Raw genomic sequence first — 24,077 nt, 5'->3', positions numbered from 1 at the left:
ATAGGAGGTGGCTCTACCAACTCCTGAGTGTTCCGGGCAATTACAACTACGATGGAAGCTGCGTTCAGTCTTCAAGCAGGGCACGAGCAAAGTAGAATAAATTTAAAGTGGAATTTCCCTAAAGTCTATTTGCTAATACATCTACTTTTTCAGTTACCTTAGAAGGTAATCTACGCAGTTCTCGCAACGTCATTCTTTCGAAAGGTCAAGTCGACTATCTCGGTTCATTATGCAAACTATTCGTTGATAATCCTTTCATATAGTAGTTATCTCTACTCCATCCTCTACTTCCTAGTGTCTAAGCAGACTTTAAAATGCGACGACTTTCTAGCCATCGAAGGTCTCAAGCTCCTTCGAGTAAAGAACCGTCTTCTCCTTCATCACAGCCCACCGCTGCTAACTATTCTCTTTCTCGTACCACATATTCTACTCCTCACCCGCGTAGCTCACAAGAAGTTCCCCGTAGGCCGAATACCTCTGCGAGCCAATTTTCATCTACTTCATACAGCGGCAGTCGCTCTGCAACAACCCTTTCCCATCCATCAAGGCAGCGCCGTCGTGCCAGCACGGCGTCAGGTCGTAAATCCCGTGCAACCTCATCTGTCTGGGGTTCCGAATCTCACGAGATTGTCTGTGCAGTCACCGAGGCCCGAGGCGTATCTCCAACTGTTGGCCTTGCCTTCATTAATATTACCACAAACGAGGCTATCCTAAGCCAGATATGTGATTCACAGTTCTATGTTAAGACTATTCATAAAATCCAGATACATGAGCCATCTACAATATTAATCGTCAATACAGCTTTTCCGCCTAACCCCAAATCTAGCCTTCTCGCCATCATAGAGGAAGAACTTCCAGATGCCTCAGTCGAGCCACTCGATCGCAAGTACTGGTCTGAGAATGCCGGTCTTGAATTTATTCACACGCTCGCGTTTAGGCAAGATTTGGAAGCTATCAAAGTAGCTATCGAAGGCAACTTTTACGCAACTTGTTCATTTGCTGCAGTAGGCTTAGCCCTGGCGCATCTCTTTAGTGTGTCTGCTCATAATAATTAGGCAGTCAAGTACATCGAGCTCTCTTGTCGCGTATCTATTATGTCCCACTCGCTTCGGGTGAAGTATCAGCCGTCGGAAAATACAATGATGATCGACATTTCCACTATCCATTCCCTTGAGCTTATACAGAACCTCCAGGACGCAAAGTCGAAGGATTGCCTTTTCGGGCTCTTGAACGAGACTCTTACCCCTATGGGTTCGAGAATGTTACGAAGCAACATACTTCAGCCCTCCTGTCAGGTCGATAATACGCTTATTCCTCGCTACGATGCTCTAGATGAGCTTACTGTGAAAGAAGATATGTTCTTTGAAATACGGAAAGGTAAAAGCCAATACCTCAATTTTTAAACACTACACTAACTTAGTATAGCCCTTAAGGGATTTGTAGACGTGGAGAAATTACTGACTATGGTAAATATGACTACTTATATTTAACATTTAAACCAGATAGCTAACCAAATAAAGCTTGTCTTTGTACCCAATCAGGCATCAATTCACGCTTCAGAGCAGGCTATCAATAATATTCTTGGAATCAAAGCCTTCATCACAGCCGTCCCTACTATATATGAGGCACTAGGGGCAGCACGTACGGATCTACTAACTAGAATCCGCGAAATCTGCCGCCTCGAGCTAATTCGACCTGCCATGGATCTCATTGCAGCTACAATCAATGAGGATGCAGTAGCGACAAAGTCACCTCTTGATATGAGGAATCAGAGAACATATGCTGTTAAAGTAAGTTACCCCCAGTTACAGGCCTACTCTGTGACTAAACCTGACATTTAAAAGTCCGGAGTGCATGGACTGTTGGATGTTGCTCGTCAAACATACAAAGAGGCAACAATCGATGTCCACCAACACGTTGAAAACGTCAATGGTAAGTTTCCATGGTAATTATTAGGTTTGACAGTCCGTTAGCTTATGTAACATAGAGGAACATGATATTACCGCGGAGCTGAAGTTTGACGCCAACCGGAAGTATTGGTTACAGCTTAGGCAAAGCGATTTTGAAGATCGAACAATTCCAGAAGTCCTCATAAACAGGGTCCGCAAGGGAGCTTGGATTCAATGCCAAACTCTGGTTTTAATCCAATTCAACCATCGTATTACAGATTCACATAACGAAGCAATTATGCTTAGCGACAAGGTTATCCAAGAGCTTCTAGAAGCAATCCGAGGACATATACCAAATCTCTTTCGTGTCTGCGAAAGTATTGCTCTATTAGATATGATTGCATCATTTGGCCAATCTGCTACTACTCGAGACTATGTCCGGCCTGAAATTGGCAATGCACTGGCCCTCAAAGGAGCTAGACACCCCATTTGCGAACGGGTAGATAATTATATTACTTTGTCAACGGTGTTATTCAAGTCTAACAAATTATAGGTAAACCCAGAACGATTTGTGCCCAACGATGTCTTCGCAAACGAACAACACCGCTTTCAAATAATCACCGGTTGCAACATGAGCGGTAAGAGTACCTATATCAGAATGATCTCTCTGCTGCAAGTGATGGCTCAAGTGGGTTGCTTTGTGCCTGCCCAGTATGCAGCTTTTCCGGTGATCCAACAACTTTTCGTGCGAATGTCCACAGATGATAGTATTGAAGCTAATATGTCGACATTCTCGCTTGAAATGCGAGAAATGGCATTTATACTAAGGTATATTGGATTTATACTTGGCTTTGGTGAATGGAATCTAATATTAGTATAGGAATATTAATGAAAAGAGCCTCGCAATTATCGATGAGCTTGGGCGCGGAACTAGTACAAGGGATGGACTTGCGATAGCAATGGCTATATCCGAGGCATTGATTCAAAGCAATTCTCTCATATGGTTCTCAACTCACTTTCAACAGCTTAGTAAGAATCCCGACGCCAACGATTGTATACTTGCTTATCAGATTGGTAGCGAAAGTATTGGGGAATAGACCTGGAGTTTTGAATCTACATCTTGCTACCGAAATCTATGAGACGGATGGCGGCAATCCGAAAATGACCATGCTATATAAAATCACTTCGGGACAGGTCCAAGAAGAGCATTATGGTTTAAATCTTGCACGTGCGATCGGGTTCCCAGAAAGATTCATTGAAATTGCTGAGGATGTCTCGAAAACGCTTGCGGAGAGTATCGAAAGAAAGAAGCAAAACTCACAGTCCCGAAAGCTTCTTCAGCGTCGAAAGTTAATCTTGAATTTACACGACACACTTCTTCAACTGCAAGAGTCAGATATGGATGACGCCGCACTTGGGAGTTATCTTAAGCGACTTCAAACCGAATTTGTCTCGAGGATGGATGAAATCGAGCGCACTGTAGCGACAGATAAAAAGGGACCTTGCAACACGATTGAGATATTAGATGAAAGTGATTGAAGATATGATATATTACAATCATTTTCAAATGGTCAAAATTGCGCGAGACCTCTGAGTTTAGTCTCAAACTGAGCCTTAATAACGGTCACTCATGCGGTTTTTTTTTAGGGTTTTTTTTTTGTGAGGGGGGGGCGGGGGGCTTCCCCTTTTTTCAATCCTGCTTTTAAAAAGGGGGAGGGGTTAAAAAAAGAAAATCAATTATGACCCAGCAAGAAAGTCACACAAGAGACAAGTCTTACTACTTAGATTGCCTCCAATCACATTGAAACCCTCATGATATTTAGCAGATGGACAGAGAATATCATTTACTCATAGAGATGCGTCGTAGTGTAGAAGTATATAATATATTTCTAAGGGACGCCGCTTAGATATGTAGGTACTCAACTGTAGAACCGGTACTTGAACAAAAAGGTAGATGAGTATCGTATATTTATTTACATGTTGAAATCTTCCCCAGGGTTTGCCCCGTCAATATGATTGGGGTTCGTTTCATTGTACCAATAGTAGTATGCATCACTTTGATGTCTCTCCTTTACCCCTGGATGTAACGACTTTTTCATTATTTTAACATACTTATCTAAGTCGAGCCCATTCTCCTTCCGAAATGCAGTAAGTTTCTCAAAATCAACGCATTGCCGATTAATCGACCTAGATTCCAAGAGTTTGTCAGTTCCTCTCGAAGCTGAAGTGCGTCAAGCCTAGATAGACGGGTGGCTGCAGACTCACATATCGGGTTGCGGGTAGTCTTGACCAGCGACCCAATGGTATGTCATAAAGTTCACATTTCCACTACACTGCAATGCTTGGAGAAGGATATCGACGCAGTGATTAATGTGAATCTCTGGTAAACCCATGACCGAGTGGTTGCGGGTTGTTAACTTGTAGTACCCGCGGTAGGCGTTCTGTCGGAGAGCATTGAGACAGTGAATCTGGTGGTATACATCGAAGGCACCAACATAGGCGTCGTCGCCCAGCCCCCACTCGGAGTCTTCTAGTTTCGGGACGGTCGACGGGTCCTTTCCCATCCGCACAATCTCGTCCCGCGTCAGGGGATAGAAACGGCTCAATTCCCATTCTTCCCAAATCTCATCCGCCGCGGCATTAGGAAGCTCCCGTGCTATCGAAGCACTGTCTTTGGCTGGAAATAGTGTCCCTTGAATCGCCCTCGGCTTCATTTCCAAGTCTAATCTGTCGAAGACGGGGCCTATGTATTTCCTTTAGCTATCGCCTCTATTATATAAAAGTCTAATTGAATTAGACTCGGCCCGTTATCTTACTATAAGTAGACGCCTGTCGTAGTTCGAAGTTGAGCTGGGACCTATGGCCTAATGATGCCGAGAAGAGAACGAGTGATATCAAGAATATGATGATATTTAGACTTGTTATGATTAGCATAGTGTTTGCAGATAAGCGTCGCCATTTTGACTCGTTTGCTAGTAGCTTTTCGCCCAATAATCCCTCTACCTCCTCGTCTCTATCCTCCATCGTGAAAGAAGGTGTTGATAATAGGATAAGTCCACGTAAAAATGTCTGCGGAGATATGCCTAGGTCCATATGTAAATTTCTAAGGTCGTACACCTCGATATCCTTGTCCGCAGTTAAGCGGGACATTTACCAGCAAGGCAAATGCGGAGTATACGATACCCCTTACTTGACTGCCCCATCGGCTTCAATCGTTTATATCGGAATCTCGTGCGGCCGAATTCAAAAGTTTTCGGATGTGGCGGAGGGGTTGGCAATGATGGTGTAACTCTATAAGGGCCTTGGACGATATAGGGAGGACTTGGCGCCTGTGTTAACAGATATCGTAGCACGATCACACTTTACTTCGGTGCTCGAATGAGAAACATATAGCTTTATTTTCTTCGAAATTTACTTTTCTAGAAAATAATGGGTTCTGGAGAAGGGGGTTTCACAGGGTACTACCGAAGGACCCCTACCGGGTCCAGAAGCAGTCGATCGGCTAGTCCCTAAATGGTGTCAACACTGACCGAATCATGCAAGTTTCGTACTACGGAATACATGATTTGAGAATAACGTTACCTTGCGGAACATATTAGGAATATCAAAGTTACGCTGTTGCATCGCAGACATGGCGCAAACATGGATTATGTTGACGGTTCGTGGACACGTGAGCCAACTAATGCTGCGAGTTCGACCATTTTAATATACTTGTTCTACCCAGGAAAGAGTTACAATTACTCCCAAGGCGACTTGCACGAATGAGACGCAAGATCACGTAGTAACCGGTGATAAATGAGGTGCATGACTTAATACCAAAACAGCAAAGATCTGTCATTGTTAGTCTGGGATACGTGATATCAGGAAACAAATAGCCGTGCTGCCGGGTGCGTCGACTCCACCAACCTAAGGGAGGTCGGTAAGGCTCAGCGATGTATGCGAGGAGCATCGGACCGTATACAATCTAGACTTACCCCGATGAGTATAGCCCAAGTTTTCCAAAGCTTCATTCGATATCGACATTCTGTCAAACACGAGTCTGAATACATCACCTTTCTTTATATAATACTGCATTATCCCCCCAATAACTTATAGCTCAGTGTGCTCCATCTTATAACTTGAGCAATCGATTCCAATAATTAAAAATGCGTCTATTAGCTCTCCTTCTAGCCGGCCTAGCTGCCGTTACATTGGCAGCACCTGTTGAGGTAACCTTGACTAGCTATACTACCTATCCTTCTGTGATCATTGAAGTTTAACCACCATTTAATAGGCTCCTACCGAGTTGAGCGAGCGTCAGTACAGACCTACGTACAAGGTACACGCAGCACTGGAGGGCAAAGTAGCCGATGCGGAAAAGCGTCAATATAGGCCTACGTACAAAGTCCACAAAGAGCTCGAAGGGAACGAGACCGTCGATAAGCGCCAATACAGACCTACTTACAAGGTCCACGGAGAACTTGAAGGAAAGGAGACCGAGTAAATGGAGTAGGCTTGCAATGAGTGACCCTTCGACTCATGAAAAACAGATTGCGACAACGACGACACGATGGCATTATTTGGTATTAGAGTAAACCCAATCATTATATCACCAAGTTCATAATTGCTAAACTGGGTACATTTAATACAAATGGAACCAAGAGAGCGTAATAAGCAAAAGGGGGGGAAAAGTATCGCCCCTGAAATCCACACATTCGGGAATGTATCACTAGAAGACATATGAATGTTTTTGTACCCGGCTAAATAACTCGATATTCCCATCCATAAGTCTAGTAGGCTCTAGGAACATAAGTGTCTTGGTAATAATCGTGAGAGGACTCATTCGGACCTAGAATACGGTCGGGGCTAGATGTAGTGCCGGGGAGTCGCCGATGTAATCCGGATCGCACTATCGAGTATATATGTCAAAGAATGTTTATATTTAGGGTTAATCTGATCTAAGAATAGCTAGCATAGAAGCCTTCGTACGTGGAATGATGTGGTGATGTTTCGCGATTCGGTCATTAAATTTCATTACGGATGATGAACGGTCAACGCGAGAAAGGGGCCATAACTAACTTTAGAAAGGCTACGACGGTAATATTTCACATGTCGTTATCTTCATCGAATGATGTGTCTTAAATGACATGTGCCAATAGGTTATAATCCCAAGCTACTGTCTGCTTTTTCTGAAGTCAAGACCATCCGATCTTCCGCAAGAGCCATCTTCTCGATCTTGTTTTTGACGCAAGAAATTGGTATTCATGAATTACGTCTACTGAAAATATCGTATTGCATCCCATTCCCATGAAAAATAATATCCAGGCAAGGCATATGGTCGACATAGGTTATCAGAGGTTAATAAAGGTTTGAATTATTAACAAGTATTAAACCCCTATTAGAAGTGTTACTATATCCAGTCTCTACGTGTTAGAATGTCTCGTATAATTTGGTTAGCTGCGTAACTTAAAGAAGAGTTCGAATATAACCTACTAAGCCTTTTCTAATTCCTTACTTAGGGCTATTCAAGGTTGTTAATCGATCTATGAGGGGTATTGTAGAAATATTTACTTGTGACTACTACGCGACAACTACGAGAGTGTAAAGGGTGTTGCATTCGCCGCGAAGCTTTCGAAGTTGGCTGTACTTCGGTAGTTACCTACTAGATTTGGACGACAGCTCTATTCTTGGGTTGAGTAGTATGAGCACGGATTCAGCGGATTATGGATGGGTAGATGTATTCCTATAAATGGCCACCTTCTCTTGATAATTATATGAGTTGATTGGCTATTTCGGCTGACTCCTGCGGTCGTCGGGACCGAGCGAGCAATAGGCCCTAGGTTAGGTACCTAGGTAGGTAGGTACATAGTAGATGTTCGTCGCGTCCTGCTAAGGCACTACTACATTATTGAGAGATCTCAGCCACTTTGCCTCCAGAACCATTTTAGGAATAACTATCTCCAAAATGTTTAAGGTTGGAGCCGCACTTACATATGCCGGGATTATCTATTCCTAATTTGGATTAAAATAGCCCTCGACTGGTTTAAGTTAAGATGAAGCATTCCTGGAGACTAACTAAACTACCGTTTCGGATGCATCATCCTACGACACCGACGCGTCATGCGGCATTTAGGGAGGATACATGTAGTCTAACAATACATAGGTCCATCTATCTATGTACATACCTATGGCTTGAGGTACCTATGGCGTTTTGATTTAGATCCCGCCTCCACTTTCGACATGCTTCCATAAAAGTCATTAATTCTTGGCTGGTGCAACTGTTCCAACAAAGTTCGACCGATATTCGCAGCATATCATGACAGCACAGGAAACTGATGTTTTAATCGTAGGAGGAGGGCCAACGGGGGTAACATTAGCGCTCGAGTTGGCTATTCATAAGATACCGTTCCGCATCGTCGACAGGGAATTACAGAGATCGGACAAGTCCAGGGCTCTAGGTATTCAACCACGCACCCTAGAACTTTTAAATCGACATGGAGATGTTCGGAAACTCGTCTCACAAGGAAATCTAAGCAGCGGCACTACATTCTATCTTAACGGAAAGAAGGCGGCGGACATCGATATATCAGGTCTTGTAGAAGACTCGGTGTTCCCCCTAATCCTCATTATCTCTCAGTGCGAAACAGAGGCGTTCTTGGACGGATGTCTTGCGAAGCATGGTTTCGCTGTCGAGAGAGGCCTCGAAGCAACATCTATCGTTCAAGATCCTACCGGGGTCACCGTGAAACTAAAGAACCCAGATGGTGTTGAGGAGACTGTTCGCGCAAAATACGTCGTTGGTGCTGATGGAGCGCACAGCAGCGTGCGACGTGCTGCTGAGGGTCTTACATTTCAAGGCGCGGCCTACCCACAGGACTTCATCCTCTGCGATGCCCATGTGAGGAACTCCAAACTAGCCTGGAACCGATTCTCTCTTTGCCTGGGCAGAGGGTCTCTTGCCGTGTTCCCGCTGAAAGACGGCACATGTCGAGTCGTAGTGTCCCGCATAAACCCTAAGGTGGATGTTGAACCAACACTAGAAGACTTTCAAGAAATGTTAAATCAGCTTCATCCAGATGCGGGTGAACTGTACGACCCTACTTGGATCAGCCAGTTCCATCTACATCACAGAGGCGTGAATAGCTACCGCGACGGTCGTCTGTTCGTCGCGGGCGACGCAGCACATATCCACTCCCCCGCTGGAGCTCAAGGCATGAACACCGGCATACAAGATTCCATAAACCTAGGATGGAAGTTAGCGAAGGTGATACGGGGCAAGCGACCAAATTCGTTCCTCGATAGCTACGACCGCGAACGCCGTCCAATTGGCCAACATTTACTTGAAACTTCCGATAAAATGTTCACTTGGGGTTGTTCTTCTAACCCCTTCTTCATCTCCTTCCGCAATATTCTGTTCTCATGGGTGTTGCCCTGGTTTGTCAGCAGCCGAAATCGTCGTGCCAATATCTTCAAGTTCATATCCGAATTTGGAATCAACTACAGAGACAGCTCCGTGGTGGGTACGGCATCGGGGTACTCGGGGCTGGTGTTGGGAGGCGACCGTGCTCCGGACAAGATAATTAAGAGCGCGGGTAAGGAAAGGCAATTCTTGGAGCTTATCACGCCAGATACGCATCATCTGGTACTTCTTTCAGGGGTTGGCGATGATGCTATTACGGAACAAGCCATACTGGAAGCGCAGTCAGGTTTTACGAATAAAAACTCGGACGAAGCTAAGGTGCACTTGATCCTTGACGAAGCGGCCGAGGGAGCGAGTGATTCTGGGCATATCGATGTTGGAAACCATTTACATGGTCAGTTCGGATGTTCCAAGCCCTCTTATGTCTACATTCGACCGGATGGTTATATAGAGCATATTGGACACCTATCAGAGTTCCAGGCGCTGTTAGAATGGCTTGAGTGAAATTGGTTAAGTCTAAGGGTCGGGTCGTTATCTTTGGTGTGCCATATCTCTTATAACCTTGTCGCTTAAGTGTATCCAAATTGTACTTGAAGCGAGGCGTTACAGGAAGTCAGGCATATAGGTAACTGTTCACTATATGTTATAAATTACCCCTAAATGGAACTTACGAATCGAACGAAATGACTTATCTATGATTCCACCTTCTCTTAACGAGTACCTATCATCAAACTGGTTACCACAAGAAACGATAAGCCTGGGATACTGTAACCCATTTCTCACTTACCGTAAGTATGGCTACACCTGATAATAGGTTTGATACATTTATCTTTCTATCAACCGTTGCATTTTTCAACGATACGTTAGATCTCTTTTTCCCAAACGTGACCCTGACGTCCCCAAATAATCCCCCTTTAACACATATCCGTTTTTCTTCCCCCCTATCTTCCGGTTAGTCCACGACCACCTGAACTACTTCATCCTAGTTATTTCCTCTCTATTAGCATAGCATATAGAACTAACAATACTCAGACGCCAGCTCCTTCTTCAAGGTCTAGTACCCGAATCGGGAGCAGTCGGGATACCCTACTACCTCAGGTACCTATTCGCAACTGCCAATTCAAAAGGGTTATTATCGTGACCTTGCCTACCCTAGACATCTAGAAGCTACCATATAACCTCTTTCGTCTAAGCGTAAAAAGAAGGCACCACTAAGGAAGGCGCAGGATACGCTGCATATTCAATATCTGAAAGCAGTCCTACAAAGAATCCAATTCATCGACCAACTTTCAACAACGTCCGCAGCAGCAGTACATTTTCTCTTCTAGAAAACCGGTAAACATCACTTTCGTCAAAGTGCTTACCTAGATACCGACATTCAATCTTAATTTCTACCTCAATTTCCTCCGCCACCCGTATTAAATTCGTCGAGACTTGGTCCTTCATCCATTCAGTCAATCATTTCTATCGTATTCGCCTAATAAACTTCGGGGCTCTAATATACCAGCCCAAGACACCCACAAGTTCAACGCCTTCTATCAAGAAAAATGTCTCTCAACCCTACTCTCAACCAGTGCGCTGTATGCTGGAAAGAGGGAGGTCAGCTTTGCGCCTCTTGCAAGAGCTGTCACTATTGCTCGAAGGAGTGCCAGAAAGCCGACTGGAAGTCACACAAGCTGCTGTGCAAGGACATGACGACTCACTCGGAACGTCCCTCTCCTTTTCACGTTAGGGCTATCTACTTTCCACAAGACAAGGCAGTCCCACAACTCGTCTGGATTCCTTGCAACCAAAATTCCGAGACGCCCGAAGAACCGAATCACCCAAATCCGGATTCAGTTGGAGAATTCATTGGGGTGATTGCTAACGCGCATCGAGTGCATTGGAACTATGTTCATAAGAAGTCAACACTCCGCATTATAGATTTCCACTTTCGGGACAAGTTTCTTTACGATGGATCGAAGCCGACGGAAAGCCTCTATACGACCGTTGCCAAACACGGCCGTGGAAAGTTCACTTGGAAGGGCCCCCTTGTTGTCTTTAGTATCTCGGTCGAAGATCCGCCAGAATATTCCAATATACCAGTCTATCGGTATACCGATGCTACACTTGCGGACTTTCGAGCTATCATCGATCACTCACTCGGGTACGATGAATCCGAGGAAATAGGTCCTGCCCCTCTAGACCCCCATGCTATTATGGAACCCCTTTTAAGGGATCCCACAATGCCACGTTTTGCAAATGTTTTCTTAATGTAGAGTGATATAGATTTCTACAAGGCATACAGAAGGGTCAGTTAGGTACGCGGGCAACTAGTGAAATTTTATGGTGATACTTAATAGAGTTACAAATAAATGCGCGTGGGTTCAAATAGCATTGTATTCTAGTTAAGAGTCTCTAGGTACAACCTAGCACAGACAACAACTGAAATGAAATGTAACCGCGGCGTTCCTTTCATCTCCTCGTTTATTGGCAATTATTCTATTATTAAGTTAAATGAGATGAATTATGAGACTTCTCTCCATTCCATTGCTGTATTCTGTTTTCGAACCTGTGAAGATTTAGCCCCTTTACCCCTGTACCTCTCAGCAATACCCCTGCTCGGCAATCCCCGCAGTTTGAAGCATCTGTTGTTTAAATTTCGGGACCCCAGATTTATATGATCCACGCTACCAGAGTGAGTGGTGGGACAACTCTGCTTAAGGACGTCTTAACGTCTTAAACGGATGCAATAAAAGGTTTTGTATAACCAGGATATGGCTGCTAACATGACTCGCAAATCCATGCTTATCACAGGTTGCAGCGAAGGTGGCATTGGCGCCGCCTTAGCTTTAGAGTTCCATGCTCAAGGGTGTCAGGTCTTCGCAACGGCCCGCGATGTGAGTAAGATGCAGTCACTATCCGAACAAGGCATCGAAACTCTCGCGCTCGATGTTAACTCAGACGCATCTATTGCTGCTGCTTTCGCCATCGTACAAAAAACTACCGACGGTACTCTCGATTACCTTATTAACAATGCCGGTATAAACCATGTGATGCCCTTCACCGACGCCAAGGTTGACGACCTCAGACGCGTTGTCAACACCAACATCGTAGGCGTATTAGCCGTTACACATACTTTCCTCCCATTACTTATCCAGGCACAAGGCACCGTAGCGACTGTTGGAAGTGTTAACGAGGTTTTCTGCCCACCGTACCAAGTTGCCTACAGCGCATCTAAGGCGGCCGTGCACGCCATTTCACGGACCCTTCGCGTCGAACTTGCCCCACTAGGCGTCAAATTCGTTACGCTGATGACGGGTAGCGTGAGGTCCAAGTTATTCGATAACGCGCCGACGAAAATTCCTGAAGGCAGCCTATACCGCGCTGCGGCGGGCCACGTAGAGAACCGCGAGTTCCTCAAGAAGGCGCCGTGTACTGAGACCGAAGTGTTCGCAAAACAGGTAGTAAGCGATTTACTACGGCCGAAACCGAAGCTGAATATATGGCACGGCGGCATGTCGACGTTTGCTTGGATCTTAACCTGGTTTGGATGGGAAGGCATATTAGTGAGTTTTCTAGGAAGAATAATCAAGTTTTAGAAAAGCTAACGTTGTATCACAGGATTCCAGTTTGATTAAGGGTAATGGACTTGATAAGGTACATCGATGACGATGACGATGACGATGATGATGAGTTACTCGGATGTCACAAGGTCGAATAGAACTATACCCATATCAATATTCACCATCTAGTCAGAGTTCTAGGACTATATTATATTAAGAGGGCGTATACTAGCATCGAAGTGTCACAAATCTTACCTTGCTGTTCAAACTGACAGAAAATAGGGGATCTAAATTCGGAACCAAAGAATCATAAAATACCTAGGTAGCAATCAACCCAATATGTCTAACAGACGTCTAATTTGCCTTATATAGCGAGCCATTACCAAGCACGCAGATAATCCTTCCTCTATGACCCTTTCAAATATGAAATGTTCGTGTAAGTCTTTCACAATCAAAGGTCGATATACTCTTAAAACCGCAATGTTGGATAATTACCAAATAATTCACTAACTTGAAAGTTCACACTATGCTAGATCAAATTTCTAGCATAATACTTCCACCTGAAACATATGGCTCAGGTAGGTACCCAAACTAATTGTCGAACAACCGCTATACCACTGGAAGGTTATTTGGTAACAGATTTTATTCTATTACATTTTATATGTCGGACGGACATTTATGTCTGACACTAATCTTTATGAGTGGCTTAAACAAAGTCCTTGTACTCCTTTCCCTTATATCATGTCCCCTATCGCCTCGAACATCGATAAAACAAACACCATATTCTGTAACATTTTTTCTAGAGGTTATAAAGTATAACGAGGTGAAACTAGAAGGCATAGAAACAACTTCATTGTTCCACAAGAAACTGTGAGCATTAGATAACTATAGAAGCTCGTAGCTGCACATGCTAAAAGTATTCTTTGTTCCTAGGTATCTTATCTGGAATCCAAATATTCAATTTTATTTCATATAAACACCGATTTGCTTAACCATTTAATCTATAAACCAACATCTAGCTCTTGATTCCTCTATTCTTCTATACTGCTGATATTGCTACAACACGGGGAATACTAGAACTATCATAAGACTGAACGAAAAAGATGTCCTTCACATGCGCACGGGGCTGTAAACACTGGGGCCGTCGCGGTGCCGCAGGTCTACTAGTTTACCGATACCTCACATCAGGCGAGGTACAAATGCTCCTCGGTCAGCGAGCAGAGTGGTCCGATCACGCTTTGACCTGGAGCACAATAGGGGGAGCTATAGAAAAAGGCGAAACAGCCCGGCAAGCCATGGAACGAGAAGTTATGGAGGAGATTGGACTTAATATCAGAGAGTTTCTATGGCCCGTTGGACAAGCAATCGATAACCATGGAGGTTGGTCATACACTACTTTTATAGCTGATCCGAAGAAGCACTTCGACATATCCGACCTAAAGCTGGATACAAATGAGATAATAAATGTAGAATGGGTCACACGGAAGGATCTGGCCTCTAGAAACCTACATCCTAGTTTCGCGGCCTTTGTTAGGGATAAGTTGGATATTTGGGTGCCTCCCGACGTAGATCCTTCTGTGGTACATTTATATATATTAAACTATGGATTAGGGAGTCCGGAAGATTAGTTTATAGCTTAACTTTAAGAGAAGCTGAAGCCAATATACCCAGGTAGTTAACCTGGTTCATTTACGGTCAAGCTCCTAACAAACAGTTATTTGAACTGACCTGACAGTCGAATGATAAACCTAGCAGCAGGCATAATTACTATCATACTATACCTTGTGTAAACTTGTAAGTATCTGATAGCCTCATAACTTTCATTCATGTGCACCCACGGCTTGACCCCTATCTAAATATGCACCAAGGTCATGGCGAAGACATAAACTAAATCATACTACCCTATTACTAGCAAGAGCATTCTATTTTCCCTCCTCGCTAGATATCAACATCCCAGCCATCAGGTTTCCAAACAGAGACGACTTGTAGCTATGGCCAACTCTGCGAATACTAGGACGAAAGCTACTACAAGTCTTTGTTAATCTGGAATGGCGGATGTCCCTGGGTAGTTATACTCAAGTTCAATCCGCACCCAGCGTTCACATAAGCTAAGGGAGTATGGATGTATCTAATAAGCCCTTCTTCGACCCTAAAAGTGAGGTTATCGGGAAGAGGTATTTCTGGTCTAGAGCGATCGAGCCCCGGGAAAACAAGATACATATTGAGCGTATCTAATTCTTCATCGATAATGTATCGGCGGTTCGTCACGTCAGCGTCGAAGGGGTAGCCGAGTAGACAGGTATTGCCTCCAGTAACGTTCGGGTCGGTGTATTTTCTACCCTCAAGACGAGCACAAGACATGCCGAACGGAACGCCGACATTTTCGTTTGCAAAGGAATCGAAGTATAAATCCCCAGCGGCTTGGATCACCTTTCGGCTGTCATGATTGTCCTTGAGAATGCGGTCCCATGATTCAAGCGAAGTCCAATGCAAATAGCCATCTACACCTCCAGAGTCATCGAACCCCCAATCGCCTTTGACGGCTACTATCGACTCAATCGTAGTTACCATGCTGTTAGTAAATAGCATTGTTGTGCCAATCACATACTGCTGTGATGTGGTGGCGACAATGAGCTCCGAAAAGGTGGCACGGAGCGTTGTATCAGATACTGAAAGCATGGTCGGGTTTTAGGGGCTTCGATAGCACACCGATAGTGATTTGTAAGGGAGTCTCGTCATCGATATGTTTGAGATCGCCCGTGAATCGGGTAAGGAGACAAGGTTGGTCAGTGCTTTTGGCTATGACATATTGGTTGGTTACCTTCTCGAGTAAGGCGCGAGGGCGGTCTGCTGATGTACCGGCTATAAGCCATAAACACGTCAGGGGGTAGCCAGGTGCATCAGGGCGTGGTATACTTCGTCGTGGGGTCGAGAAAGTTATTTTCGAACTATCCAAAGAAATAATCTAGGCTATGAGGAGCCCCTGGGCTTTGATTGCCCTGAAAAATAATGGGAAGGGTGATGATCGAAAGACTAGTTCGTTTATATACTGTAGGCTTTCATCGAACGACAAAGTAAATGAGCCTCGATAATATCATGGCGATAAGCAGCGGATAGAATTTGGTAGAGACGCCACGACTATGCAAGGAATCGATAGTCAAATGCGGTGAAGTTGGAGGCATGCCATACACCATTAGCATACCGTTGATAACCAATCCGCTGTGCTGGATGGCGTAGATGGAAATATACGGCCGTGTCTAAATTGAGTAACCGGTTTCTATCTTTCAGTCATCTCGGCATCGCGAAACTACAGAGAACGTCAACTGGTCTGCGGATTGGGAGTGGTCACAACAGCTCGGTGAGCTATGTTAATAGTCATCAAGTATCTAGAGAATCCAAATTACATATGACTATAAAATATATTCAAAAGTGTCTACCATAAAAGGTAGGTACGCAGCGAAGTAGCTCCCAGTACTCTTAAGGCCGTTGAACGGAAACACTACCGATCCTAGCAGCGACATTGTGAGCTCTCACGCCGGTCGCACCATTAGCAAACGACTTATCCGTAACACTGATCAAAGGCTCTGTAAAGTCATCCACGAATACTTTGATATCTCCGCCGACAGCCGTAACTCTGATATGGTATTCGGTCGCAAGGGAGACCTTGGTATCGCTTTCGCCCAGCGATGTCCATGTTTCGCTATCCGCTTTCTCGAGGGTGACTCTGCTAGCCGACGAGATGCCTGCGTAATACCCCTTGAACTGATCGGAGGTAGTAGAGACATCGGTAGCCCGGAACACGAGCCCGGCGTCTCCATCTCCGTATTGAACAGCGATAGTTGCATCAAACACCAGATCGGTGAAATCAGTGTCCAGCAGGGCTTTAGCTTCAGCTGTTTTGGCGACGGTGAGTCGTTGGTCTACCACTCCCCACTCCCCGCCGTATGTCTTCCAACCGTACATTTCTCCGTCGGCGAAGTTATCTTTGACGAGCATTTTAACCGGCTCGATCGTTCCGTCGTCGTTGAAATACATGCGGTCATATGCGAGAACACGATGATTACCGTCAGTCTCGCTCAGCGGACGACGGTGGTACACGATATACCATATATCGGTATCTGGAATGTGGATAACACCATGATGCCCGCTGCTCTTAGCCACTGCACTGTCCTGCTGTAGGATTTTGGCGAGTCGGTTGAAGGGGCCCAAAGGCGAGTTAGACATGGCATACGAAACAGAGTAGTCTGGGCCTGTCCAAACGCCTTCGGACCACATAAAATAGTAAATGCCGTTGCGCTTGATCATTTGAGAGCCCTCGACATAGTTCTCGGGGGTAATTTCCTTGAACTGTGTTCCATCATCGAACGTCCCGATGGAAATCATGTCTTCGTTAAGCTTGGCTACGTTGGCATGCGAATGTCCCCCGTAGTATATATAGGCTTGTCCATCGACGTCGTCTATAAAGACGTCTTGGTCGATTGGTTGTGCGCCGTTGTGATAGTCTCCGATTAACGGTGCTCCAATCGCATCAACGTACGGGCCCTGTGGGTTGTCCGAGACGGCCACTCCAATCCCCCCAATCTGCCCCTTACCAGGTCCGTCCTCTTGGATGTCGTTAGCACCAAAGTATAGATAGTATTTTCCGTTACGGTAGATTGGCGCCGGAGCCCACACAGCATTATTGGCCCAGGTCACATCGTCAGTTGTTAAGATATTGGGATGCTTTGTCCAATGAACTAGATCCGGGCTAGAGAAGGCATCGAGATATGTCTGCTTTTCATATGAATATGAGGCCGTTGGATATACCCAATACAGACCGTCATATATCTCAGTATCAGGGTCAGCGTACCAGCCATCCACGAAAGGGTTACCCGCTTCCGAGGTAGTGTAGTCCGGGATGGTTTTATTGACTATCGGTAACGTATTTGCCAATTTTGACATTGCTAGGGATGCGATAAGACAGAAGGAGGGGACATTGAGACGTAAACGAGTTATGGGATAATAGGTAGGTAAGAAAGGAGATGCCATGATAGTCGGCGTGTCAAATCTCAGCTAATGTCCGTGCGCGGACGGTGATGTATGTGTGAGCTTCGTTGGACCTAGGGAGATAACAAGTCAACCATGATTCAGGGATAGGTGGAGATACAAAACAAGGAAATTTATCTACCAAAGATGAACTCACGAGAAATTTAGAGGTGGGAAATGTAGGTATTTGTATCATGAAGATTTAAATACACAGCTCAGTCGTACAATATGCCAAGCTCATCGTAGCCACGCGGATACTTTATCATTGTCATGGATGACCACCTGGGAGTCAGAGACGTACTTATAGCTTAGATAGGTACGGTAACTAGGGAGTTCTATAAGTAAGGGATTGGTTAAACTCTTCACGGGACTCAATATTGGTGGGGAGTCAAAAGAGCACGGTTATCCAACCTTCCTCATGGGGAAAGACGCTCTGATGAAGCATGCCATTAACGCCGAACTTAGCTATCTCCCCTCCAAGCATGGTCCATTAAGGATGTAAGGGAAACACATTATCACGTCGTTTTCGCTTAAGATAGTTCCCTAATCTTACTATAGCTATCAATCTACCTAGCCTAGCCTATTCATCCACTCTTTCTTGGGTTCAATAATTCTTTACCGATTATACAAGGGAAAAGACTTGATGAAATATAGAACGCTGCCGCTGACTATCACCGCCCCCTTTAACCGCCAAAGGCCCAAATACAAGGACTCTTGCTTTACTTCTAATGACCGCACTGTCGCCAACACCTCCAGAACTGTATTTGAGTAACAAGTCATAGCCACCCGATGATTTACAGCGAACCTTAACACATTTAGAGGAACGAAGGTTGTTCGATTTGCCTTGTAACTAAACTATTAACTTTACAGTTGTATAGCAACACAGCCTTCAATCTTTAGTAGTCGCTAACTCTGACCAATAATTGAATTGGCAATTAATCATAGCGCCGAAAGTAGCTTTCTATTACATCTTATTAGAAACTTTCATTCCCAATTGTTTTATAAGATTTCCAACACCCTGCATCTCTGATAAATGATCGAGTTAAGCCACCCGAGCCTAAATGTCCTCAAGTTAAAATGCAAGCTCCTAGGTTTACTAAGGCGCTTTTATAGTACGTAAACATTAATAAGACCAAGGCTACTTCGTAGACTGTCTAAAATGTCATCTTATACCTATAGTATATGGGGCAGGAAATGCCCACGATGGTTTCTACAATTCTATTCAAGTTTAGGTACCCAGAACGGCCACTACTCCTTTTTATAATAACATGCGATAAGTTATTTCCTATAACTAACATGTGACTTTACTAGGTTAATTGGTCTTAATTGAGCAACTTCGGGGTCTACATTCCGCAAATCCCAAAATGGAACTATTCTATCATGAAAGACATCCAGGGCTTAACATCTCAATTGTGACACGCCATGCTTTAATTCTTTCCTCTCTTACGGACGGAAAGTAGAATCTCTCCTATTAAACACCATAATAAAGTCTTGGCCTCACTTGCTAATGCGAGCCGTAAGAGGCATGTGATACGAATGACGATACCTATCAGTTAGCAAAGGTCGCACCGACGCATCAATGGCGCTTCGGCAGCACAAGACAGCAACCACCCGTCGGAGGGCTGCAGTGCTACTGTTCTTCAGCTCAGTTAGCCTCCTCGTACTTTTCATCTGGAACCATCGTGTTCTACCGGCCCCTGACCGGGACACCCCTACATCCGTGTCGGCGCTACTCCACCACCACCAACAACAACAACAGCATCTACAAACCCACGACAGGGAACAAGATGCTAATATCGACCTCTCAAGCGCACGGGCTCCTTTCGTCGCCTGGCCCCTCCGACGTGTCTGCGCTGAAACCACATATATCTCCGGTCTAACGTTTCTCTGCGACAACAATAGCGGCGGACCGGGCAACATCCGGAACTACATCCTGACATGCGTGCGGTACGCAGTCGATGCGGGCGCTTCCGCACTGGTCTTACCGCGCATCCAGACCCGCTCGCCCTCCAACCCGGCTAACCTGTTCCACGAGTACCAGGAGTTCGGGTACATGTTCGACGAGGCGCATTTCCGGAGCGCTATGGCGGATGCTTGTCCGCGCATCACTGTGTACGCTCGCGTTGAAGACGTGCCTGGCGCGCGGGCTAAAGCTTCCAAGGCGAACCGGGGTATTGACCAGATCGTGGAGCGAGTGATGCCTAAGACTTTCGGAGGCAGCCGCGCCGGATGCGATCAGCGGGATCCGAACCGGCATACGGATCGGTTCGGGGGTGCATTTCGGGAATGGCTGCGGAGCTCGGCAGCAGAGCGCGGGTGGGCGCCATCCAACGATATAGACAACCCGCGACTGATCCGCTTCTCCTGGGGCGTGCTATGGGACTGGCCCGTGTATCGCGACGGGCCCGAGTTTGCGGCAACATTCGGCGGGCTATTGAAGATCCGGGACGACATCCTAGCCGTCGCAGATGCCATCGCGGCATCGATGAGGACGCTCGCCACCTCAACACGGGGCACCGAAACCGTAGCAGGCCAATCGTTTCTCGGCGTACACCTGCGCACCGAAGCGGATGCCCTATCGCGATGGCCATCTTACGAGAACCAGACCAAGAACTACTTGCGCGAGGCCGCGAGTCAGGGGTACCAAGGGCGAGCAGCGTACATAGCCTCGGGTAATGAGACAGAAACAAGGAAGTTTGGCGCGGAGGCCATGGCAACCTTACAGCTAGAGGTTAGGTCCAAGTACGACCTACTAGACGAGGGAGACGAGAAGCTGGAGAAGCTGAAGTCGTTCAGCTGGGACCAGCAAGCGTTAGTCGATTTCGTGGTGCTACTAAACTGCGACTACTTCATCGGAGTAAGTCCGAGCAGCTTTAGTATCAATGTGGCGTTGAAGAGACACTTACAGGATGAGGGTTTATATACACGGCCGTGGAAGGTTGGAAGGCAAGGGGATGGAAGAAGCTGGCTTGTGGGACGCTATGATCGGTACTGGGAAGATTGGCTATTTATGTTTGACGGCATGTGGCCTTGAATAAATCTAGAAGACTACCTAAAGTAGATGGAATTTAATATTAAGCGTCTTTCGCTCATTCTTCCATATTCGTTTCTTTTATCACGAACTGCTATATCGGATGCACAGCTAAACAGTAGTACATCAATGTTCTAACAGGATACTACAGTAGAAGTCAAGAATAGGGTATAGTAATATTTCAATCTTCTCATTATAAGACGTCCTAATTCTCATTGCCATCATACGTTGTCATCACCATTGCTGTCTCGCCAAATATGGGTATCTCCAAGACTAAGGGAACTAGAAACGCTACCCATCCCATCATTACTTCTTAGCGATGCCTCCCTGTGACTGCCATTGCCGCTAACACTCCCCGTGCCAGAGCTAACAGATGACTCTGGCAGAAGTGGTGGTGGATCTTGATACACCCAAGGCTGTTCCAAAGGGGCGACAAGACTCGGGTTTATGAACCTCATCCCCTTTTCCTTATCTTCGTCAATGGTGCTCATACGTCTCGTTAGTCGAGTTTGCCGTTGTACTTGGTTTGGATCTCGATCGGGACGAGTTTCCGAACCAGGATCAGAAGCGCGCTTAATACTACGAAGCGCGATAAATTTCGTAAGTGGAGTATATCGCTGCCGAGAATAAACGTTGTACCAAAAAGTCAAGACAACTAGAGGTGCAATAAATGATGCAGCTATAAAGGCTGTCTGCAGTACCAAGAAAGCAATCATGATAACTTCGAATGCAACTAAACCAACAATGATACGTCCGCAAATAATCGGCCAAGCGCCACCAGTGGCGTGCTGTGGTTGGTCCATCGAATACAACAATTGATACTTGTAAACAAAATATCCAAGTGAGAAGTAGCAGACGCCAAGTAGCAGGACAATATGCGCGCCGGGGAGGATGCTGTACACTAAACAGAGGATGAACACCAGTAGAGCGGTAGGGAGGTAGAACCCATAGTTGAACAGACTGGGTCGAACAAGCTCGGCAAAATCTCGCGGCGTCTTCGCTCCCATCCGATAGATGGCATACAGCGTGATGCCCCCGAATTGTAGAAGCTTAAATGGAAACAGACCGAATCCCTGCAACATGATGAAATTGAGGTAGAAGTTGTTCAGGTTTTGTATCGAGATAGCCAACTTCTTTGCAATGGTACGCGTATCGCTGAGCGAATCTCCGATTATCTTCCAGAAATCCGATAGAGCCGCACTACCTGAGACCGCATAGACAACAAAGATATTGAAGAATATGAAGAAGAAATTCTTCGATATCGTGGAAAGTTCAACATCGCCTTGAGACATCATTCCTTGCTTGTTGGAAAGATAATCGTAGAGGTACGGCACCAAGACGTTTAGCAACGAAACCACGAGAGTAGGTAAACCTGTCCGTACGAAAGCCCTCGTAATGTCGTGCGCATAAAGTGTCTCGGCAAGGGAGGGTGCTACCTTCGAAATGCCACAAAGGCTAAGTAGCTGAGCTAGTACCGCTACTGGGAACAACCAGATGATGGATAGGAAGGTGATGAAGAGGGTAACGGTCCATGATTTTAATTGACGCTTGTATCGTGGAGTATAAGTGTTCTTCCAAATCACATCTGAAGGAGCAGGCGCGGGCTTCGATAGCAGCTGTCCTGGTCTAGGGTCAATGGTGGCTTGCATGGCCATTTGACACGCCGCAATAGAATCCATCGTCACAAACGCGTTATCTGTTGGCGTATACTCTTTCCTTCTCGCGATACGGATTTTCTCATCAAGACGACGTAGCTTCTCCTCGTAATAATCAATAGCATCGGTTTTACGATTTCGTATTCTAAGGAAACCGAATCGAAGACGAACTTTAGGTCTCGCCCTCTCCGCCATAAGGTCCCGTAGACCATCGCTGGTGAGAAGACGCCTATTCTCTTGCGACTCCTCATCGTCGTCATCATTGCCTTGGCTAGTCCTGTCTGGGTCTGGGCGTTGCTGATTATTGGGCGCTTCTGTTCGTGGTCTCCGAGCTAGATAAACACTCCATGCTTCTTCAAGCTTTCGTAAAAGGATTTGCCGTTTGGCCATCAGACCGTCTATTTCAGCCCAGTTCCGACACAACGTAACGCTTCGCACATGTCCGATCTCCAAGTTCTCCACGAACTCCTTCACCTTCTCCTCTGATCTGATATCTTCGGGAACTCCCGTCAGCCGGAATGTCCGGTCGGTTATTGTTGACTGGGTACCCAAATAGTCCTGCCTTACTTTGATAACTTTTATGGTCTCGGAATCCATGAAGTAAATTGTAAGGAATGAGAATAACCAAGTGAAGACCGGAGCCCATAGCAAGCTCCAGCTCTTATCCTCAGGTTCGGGCTTCGTCAGAATATTATCCATGCCGCTCAGACTATAGTTTCCGTCTCGCGGTACCAAGTTCATATATATAGAAGCATCTCCGAAGGATTCGCTAGGCGGTTGAGTCGTGCCGGCATTGAAAGCCTTGTGGATAGGCCAAAGAACGACAAGGGCGAAAAATAACATGGTAGTAAATAGGCGGAGCGACATCTTGAAGAAAGATAAAAACTAAGACTTTATAAGCAACCCCATTGATCAAGCTCTAGGTTGGTATAATACTTACCACAAAAGCATCTAAGCCTGCAGATGCCAGCACCTGTTCCTCTGTAATTCTATATAATGCTGGTATCCATCCAAAGAAACTGTCGGGAAGCACAGGGAGCGCAATCTGGGGGTCATAGTGACGTCTCCGAGCGGCGTAGAGAGTCTTCCACCGAGGTCTTAGGATCTACTCGTGACAATTAGCTTTAGGACCTAGGCGGGATTGACTACTGTCGACTACTTACACAGAAGGCGACAAAGGCTGAGATACCTAAGGCGAGCGAGATTACAAGCTGAACATAGATGTCCTTGCTGTCCGGTCCTGCGGCTTTCTCGCCATCTTTCCCGTCATGGCAGAACCGAGACTGACCATCACCATCACCATTATCCATGACTTGGTGAGATGGCAGCGCCAGAGAAAATGAATATGTTGTGCATTAGGTTAAGTACATGGGTAGTAAGGAGGTATTTAGGGGGATAGGTTTAAAGAGGAAAAAATCAATAAATTGATGCAATCGGAAACCTCACGCGACGAGTCAGAAGCTATAGTGGGGCCCGGCGATAGTGACGTTCCCGGTACAGTTAGGCTCCAATTTTGGGTACCACCCGATGTTT

At 45.7% G+C, this 24,077-nt stretch overlaps 11 protein-coding genes across 11 annotated transcripts; 7 read left to right on the top strand and 4 right to left on the bottom strand.

Moving 5' to 3' along the window:
- Positions 1-14: 14 nt before the first annotated feature.
- F4817DRAFT_85301 (muts domain V-domain-containing protein) lies at positions 15-3,548 on the top strand. Its single transcript, XM_049307969.1, has 9 exons — positions 15-1,004; positions 1,056-1,377; positions 1,426-1,466; positions 1,521-1,790; positions 1,845-1,932; positions 1,988-2,388; positions 2,443-2,717; positions 2,770-2,918; positions 2,968-3,548. Exons 1-9 carry the CDS (start codon positions 315-317, stop codon positions 3,426-3,428), a joined length of 2,697 nt encoding a protein of 898 aa, XP_049163665.1. The 5' UTR covers positions 15-314; the 3' UTR covers positions 3,429-3,548.
- Positions 3,549-3,758: 210 nt separating this feature from the next.
- On the bottom strand, positions 3,759-5,361 carry F4817DRAFT_324062 (uncharacterized protein). The gene is made up of 3 exons (XM_049301588.1): positions 4,706-5,361; positions 4,155-4,632; positions 3,759-4,076 (listed from the first exon to the last, which is right to left on the bottom strand). Exons 1-3 carry the CDS (start codon positions 5,037-5,039, stop codon positions 3,863-3,865), a joined length of 1,026 nt encoding a protein of 341 aa, XP_049163664.1. The 5' UTR covers positions 5,040-5,361; the 3' UTR covers positions 3,759-3,862.
- Positions 5,362-6,034: 673 nt separating this feature from the next.
- F4817DRAFT_311537 (uncharacterized protein) lies at positions 6,035-6,372 on the top strand (the record flags this gene model as incomplete). The annotated part of the gene is made up of 2 exons (XM_049300010.1): positions 6,035-6,097; positions 6,163-6,372. 2 exons carry the CDS (start codon positions 6,035-6,037, stop codon positions 6,370-6,372), a joined length of 273 nt encoding a protein of 90 aa, XP_049163663.1.
- Positions 6,373-7,821: 1,449 nt separating this feature from the next.
- F4817DRAFT_85269 (FAD binding domain-containing protein) lies at positions 7,822-10,436 on the top strand. The gene is made up of 2 exons (XM_049307967.1): positions 7,822-10,076; positions 10,321-10,436. Exon 1 carries the CDS (start codon positions 8,185-8,187, stop codon positions 9,790-9,792), a length of 1,608 nt encoding a protein of 535 aa, XP_049163662.1. The 5' UTR covers positions 7,822-8,184; the 3' UTR covers positions 9,793-10,076; positions 10,321-10,436.
- On the top strand, positions 10,437-11,735 carry F4817DRAFT_85270 (uncharacterized protein). Its single transcript, XM_049307968.1, has one exon. It carries the CDS (start codon positions 10,836-10,838, stop codon positions 11,544-11,546), a length of 711 nt encoding a protein of 236 aa, XP_049163661.1. The 5' UTR covers positions 10,437-10,835; the 3' UTR covers positions 11,547-11,735.
- Positions 11,736-12,056: 321 nt separating this feature from the next.
- On the top strand, positions 12,057-12,939 carry F4817DRAFT_355871 (putative short-chain dehydrogenase/reductase; the record flags this gene model as incomplete). The annotated part of the gene is made up of 2 exons (XM_049305710.1): positions 12,057-12,836; positions 12,892-12,939. The coding sequence occupies 2 exons, from the start codon at positions 12,057-12,059 to the stop codon at positions 12,937-12,939; spliced, it is 828 nt and encodes a 275-aa protein (XP_049163660.1).
- A 997-nt stretch (positions 12,940-13,936) lies between these two features.
- Positions 13,937-14,461, top strand: F4817DRAFT_311533 (NUDIX hydrolase domain-like protein; the record flags this gene model as incomplete). The annotated part of the gene is made up of 1 exon (XM_049300009.1): positions 13,937-14,461. The coding sequence occupies one exon, from the start codon at positions 13,937-13,939 to the stop codon at positions 14,459-14,461; it is 525 nt and encodes a 174-aa protein (XP_049163659.1).
- Positions 14,462-14,818: 357 nt separating this feature from the next.
- F4817DRAFT_364836 (uncharacterized protein) lies at positions 14,819-16,018 on the bottom strand. Its single transcript, XM_049306798.1, has one exon. The coding sequence runs from the start codon at positions 15,510-15,512 to the stop codon at positions 14,859-14,861; it is 654 nt and encodes a 217-aa protein (XP_049163658.1). The 5' UTR covers positions 15,513-16,018; the 3' UTR covers positions 14,819-14,858.
- A 152-nt stretch (positions 16,019-16,170) lies between these two features.
- F4817DRAFT_324055 (glycoside hydrolase family 43 protein) lies at positions 16,171-18,036 on the bottom strand. Its single transcript, XM_049301587.1, has one exon. The coding sequence runs from the start codon at positions 17,859-17,861 to the stop codon at positions 16,311-16,313; it is 1,551 nt and encodes a 516-aa protein (XP_049163657.1). The 5' UTR covers positions 17,862-18,036; the 3' UTR covers positions 16,171-16,310.
- A 795-nt stretch (positions 18,037-18,831) lies between these two features.
- F4817DRAFT_85222 (uncharacterized protein) lies at positions 18,832-21,001 on the top strand. The gene has a single exon (XM_049307965.1). The coding sequence runs from the start codon at positions 19,438-19,440 to the stop codon at positions 20,890-20,892; it is 1,455 nt and encodes a 484-aa protein (XP_049163656.1). The 5' UTR covers positions 18,832-19,437; the 3' UTR covers positions 20,893-21,001.
- Positions 21,002-24,077, bottom strand: F4817DRAFT_85224 (DUF221-domain-containing protein). Its single transcript, XM_049307966.1, has 3 exons — positions 23,708-24,077; positions 23,485-23,649; positions 21,002-23,429 (listed from the first exon to the last, which is right to left on the bottom strand). The coding sequence occupies exons 1-3, from the start codon at positions 23,852-23,854 to the stop codon at positions 21,111-21,113; spliced, it is 2,631 nt and encodes an 876-aa protein (XP_049163655.1). The 5' UTR covers positions 23,855-24,077; the 3' UTR covers positions 21,002-21,110.

Source organism: Daldinia loculata, assembly GCF_022478755.1.
Source record: "Daldinia loculata strain CBS 113971 unplaced genomic scaffold F4817scaffold_2, whole genome shotgun sequence".
Taxonomy (NCBI): domain Eukaryota; kingdom Fungi; phylum Ascomycota; class Sordariomycetes; order Xylariales; family Hypoxylaceae; genus Daldinia; species Daldinia loculata.
Note: the sequence above shows the minus strand (reverse complement) of the source record. Positions and strands in the feature narration are given on the sequence as shown.

Coding starts and splice junctions, on each gene's coding strand:
- F4817DRAFT_85269 (XM_049307967.1), top strand. CDS start 8,185: ATGACAGCACAGGAAACTGATGTTTTAATCGTAGGAGGAGGGCCAACG.
- F4817DRAFT_85301 (XM_049307969.1), top strand. CDS start 315: ATGCGACGACTTTCTAGCCATCGAAGGTCTCAAGCTCCTTCGAGTAAA. Junction 1,933..1,987: donor ACACGTTGAAAACGTCAATG/GTAAGTTTCCAT, acceptor TATGTAACATAG/AGGAACATGATATTACCGCG. Junction 2,718..2,769: donor GAAATGGCATTTATACTAAG/GTATATTGGATT, acceptor ATATTAGTATAG/GAATATTAATGAAAAGAGCC.
- F4817DRAFT_364836 (XM_049306798.1), bottom strand. CDS start 15,512: ATGCTTTCAGTATCTGATACAACGCTCCGTGCCACCTTTTCGGAGCTC.
- F4817DRAFT_85222 (XM_049307965.1), top strand. CDS start 19,438: ATGGCGCTTCGGCAGCACAAGACAGCAACCACCCGTCGGAGGGCTGCA.
- F4817DRAFT_85270 (XM_049307968.1), top strand. CDS start 10,836: ATGTCTCTCAACCCTACTCTCAACCAGTGCGCTGTATGCTGGAAAGAG.
- F4817DRAFT_324062 (XM_049301588.1), bottom strand. CDS start 5,039: ATGTCCCGCTTAACTGCGGACAAGGATATCGAGGTGTACGACCTTAGA. Junction 4,633..4,705: donor ACGACAGGCGTCTACTTATA/GTAAGATAACGG, acceptor GGAAATACATAG/GCCCCGTCTTCGACAGATTA. Junction 4,077..4,154: donor GACTACCCGCAACCCGATAT/GTGAGTCTGCAG, acceptor CTTGGAATCTAG/GTCGATTAATCGGCAATGCG.
- F4817DRAFT_324055 (XM_049301587.1), bottom strand. CDS start 17,861: ATGGCATCTCCTTTCTTACCTACCTATTATCCCATAACTCGTTTACGT.
- F4817DRAFT_85224 (XM_049307966.1), bottom strand. CDS start 23,854: ATGGATAATGGTGATGGTGATGGTCAGTCTCGGTTCTGCCATGACGGG. Junction 23,650..23,707: donor CAGCCTTTGTCGCCTTCTGT/GTAAGTAGTCGA, acceptor TGTCACGAGTAG/ATCCTAAGACCTCGGTGGAA. Junction 23,430..23,484: donor CAGGCTTAGATGCTTTTGTG/GTAAGTATTATA, acceptor ATAAAGTCTTAG/TTTTTATCTTTCTTCAAGAT.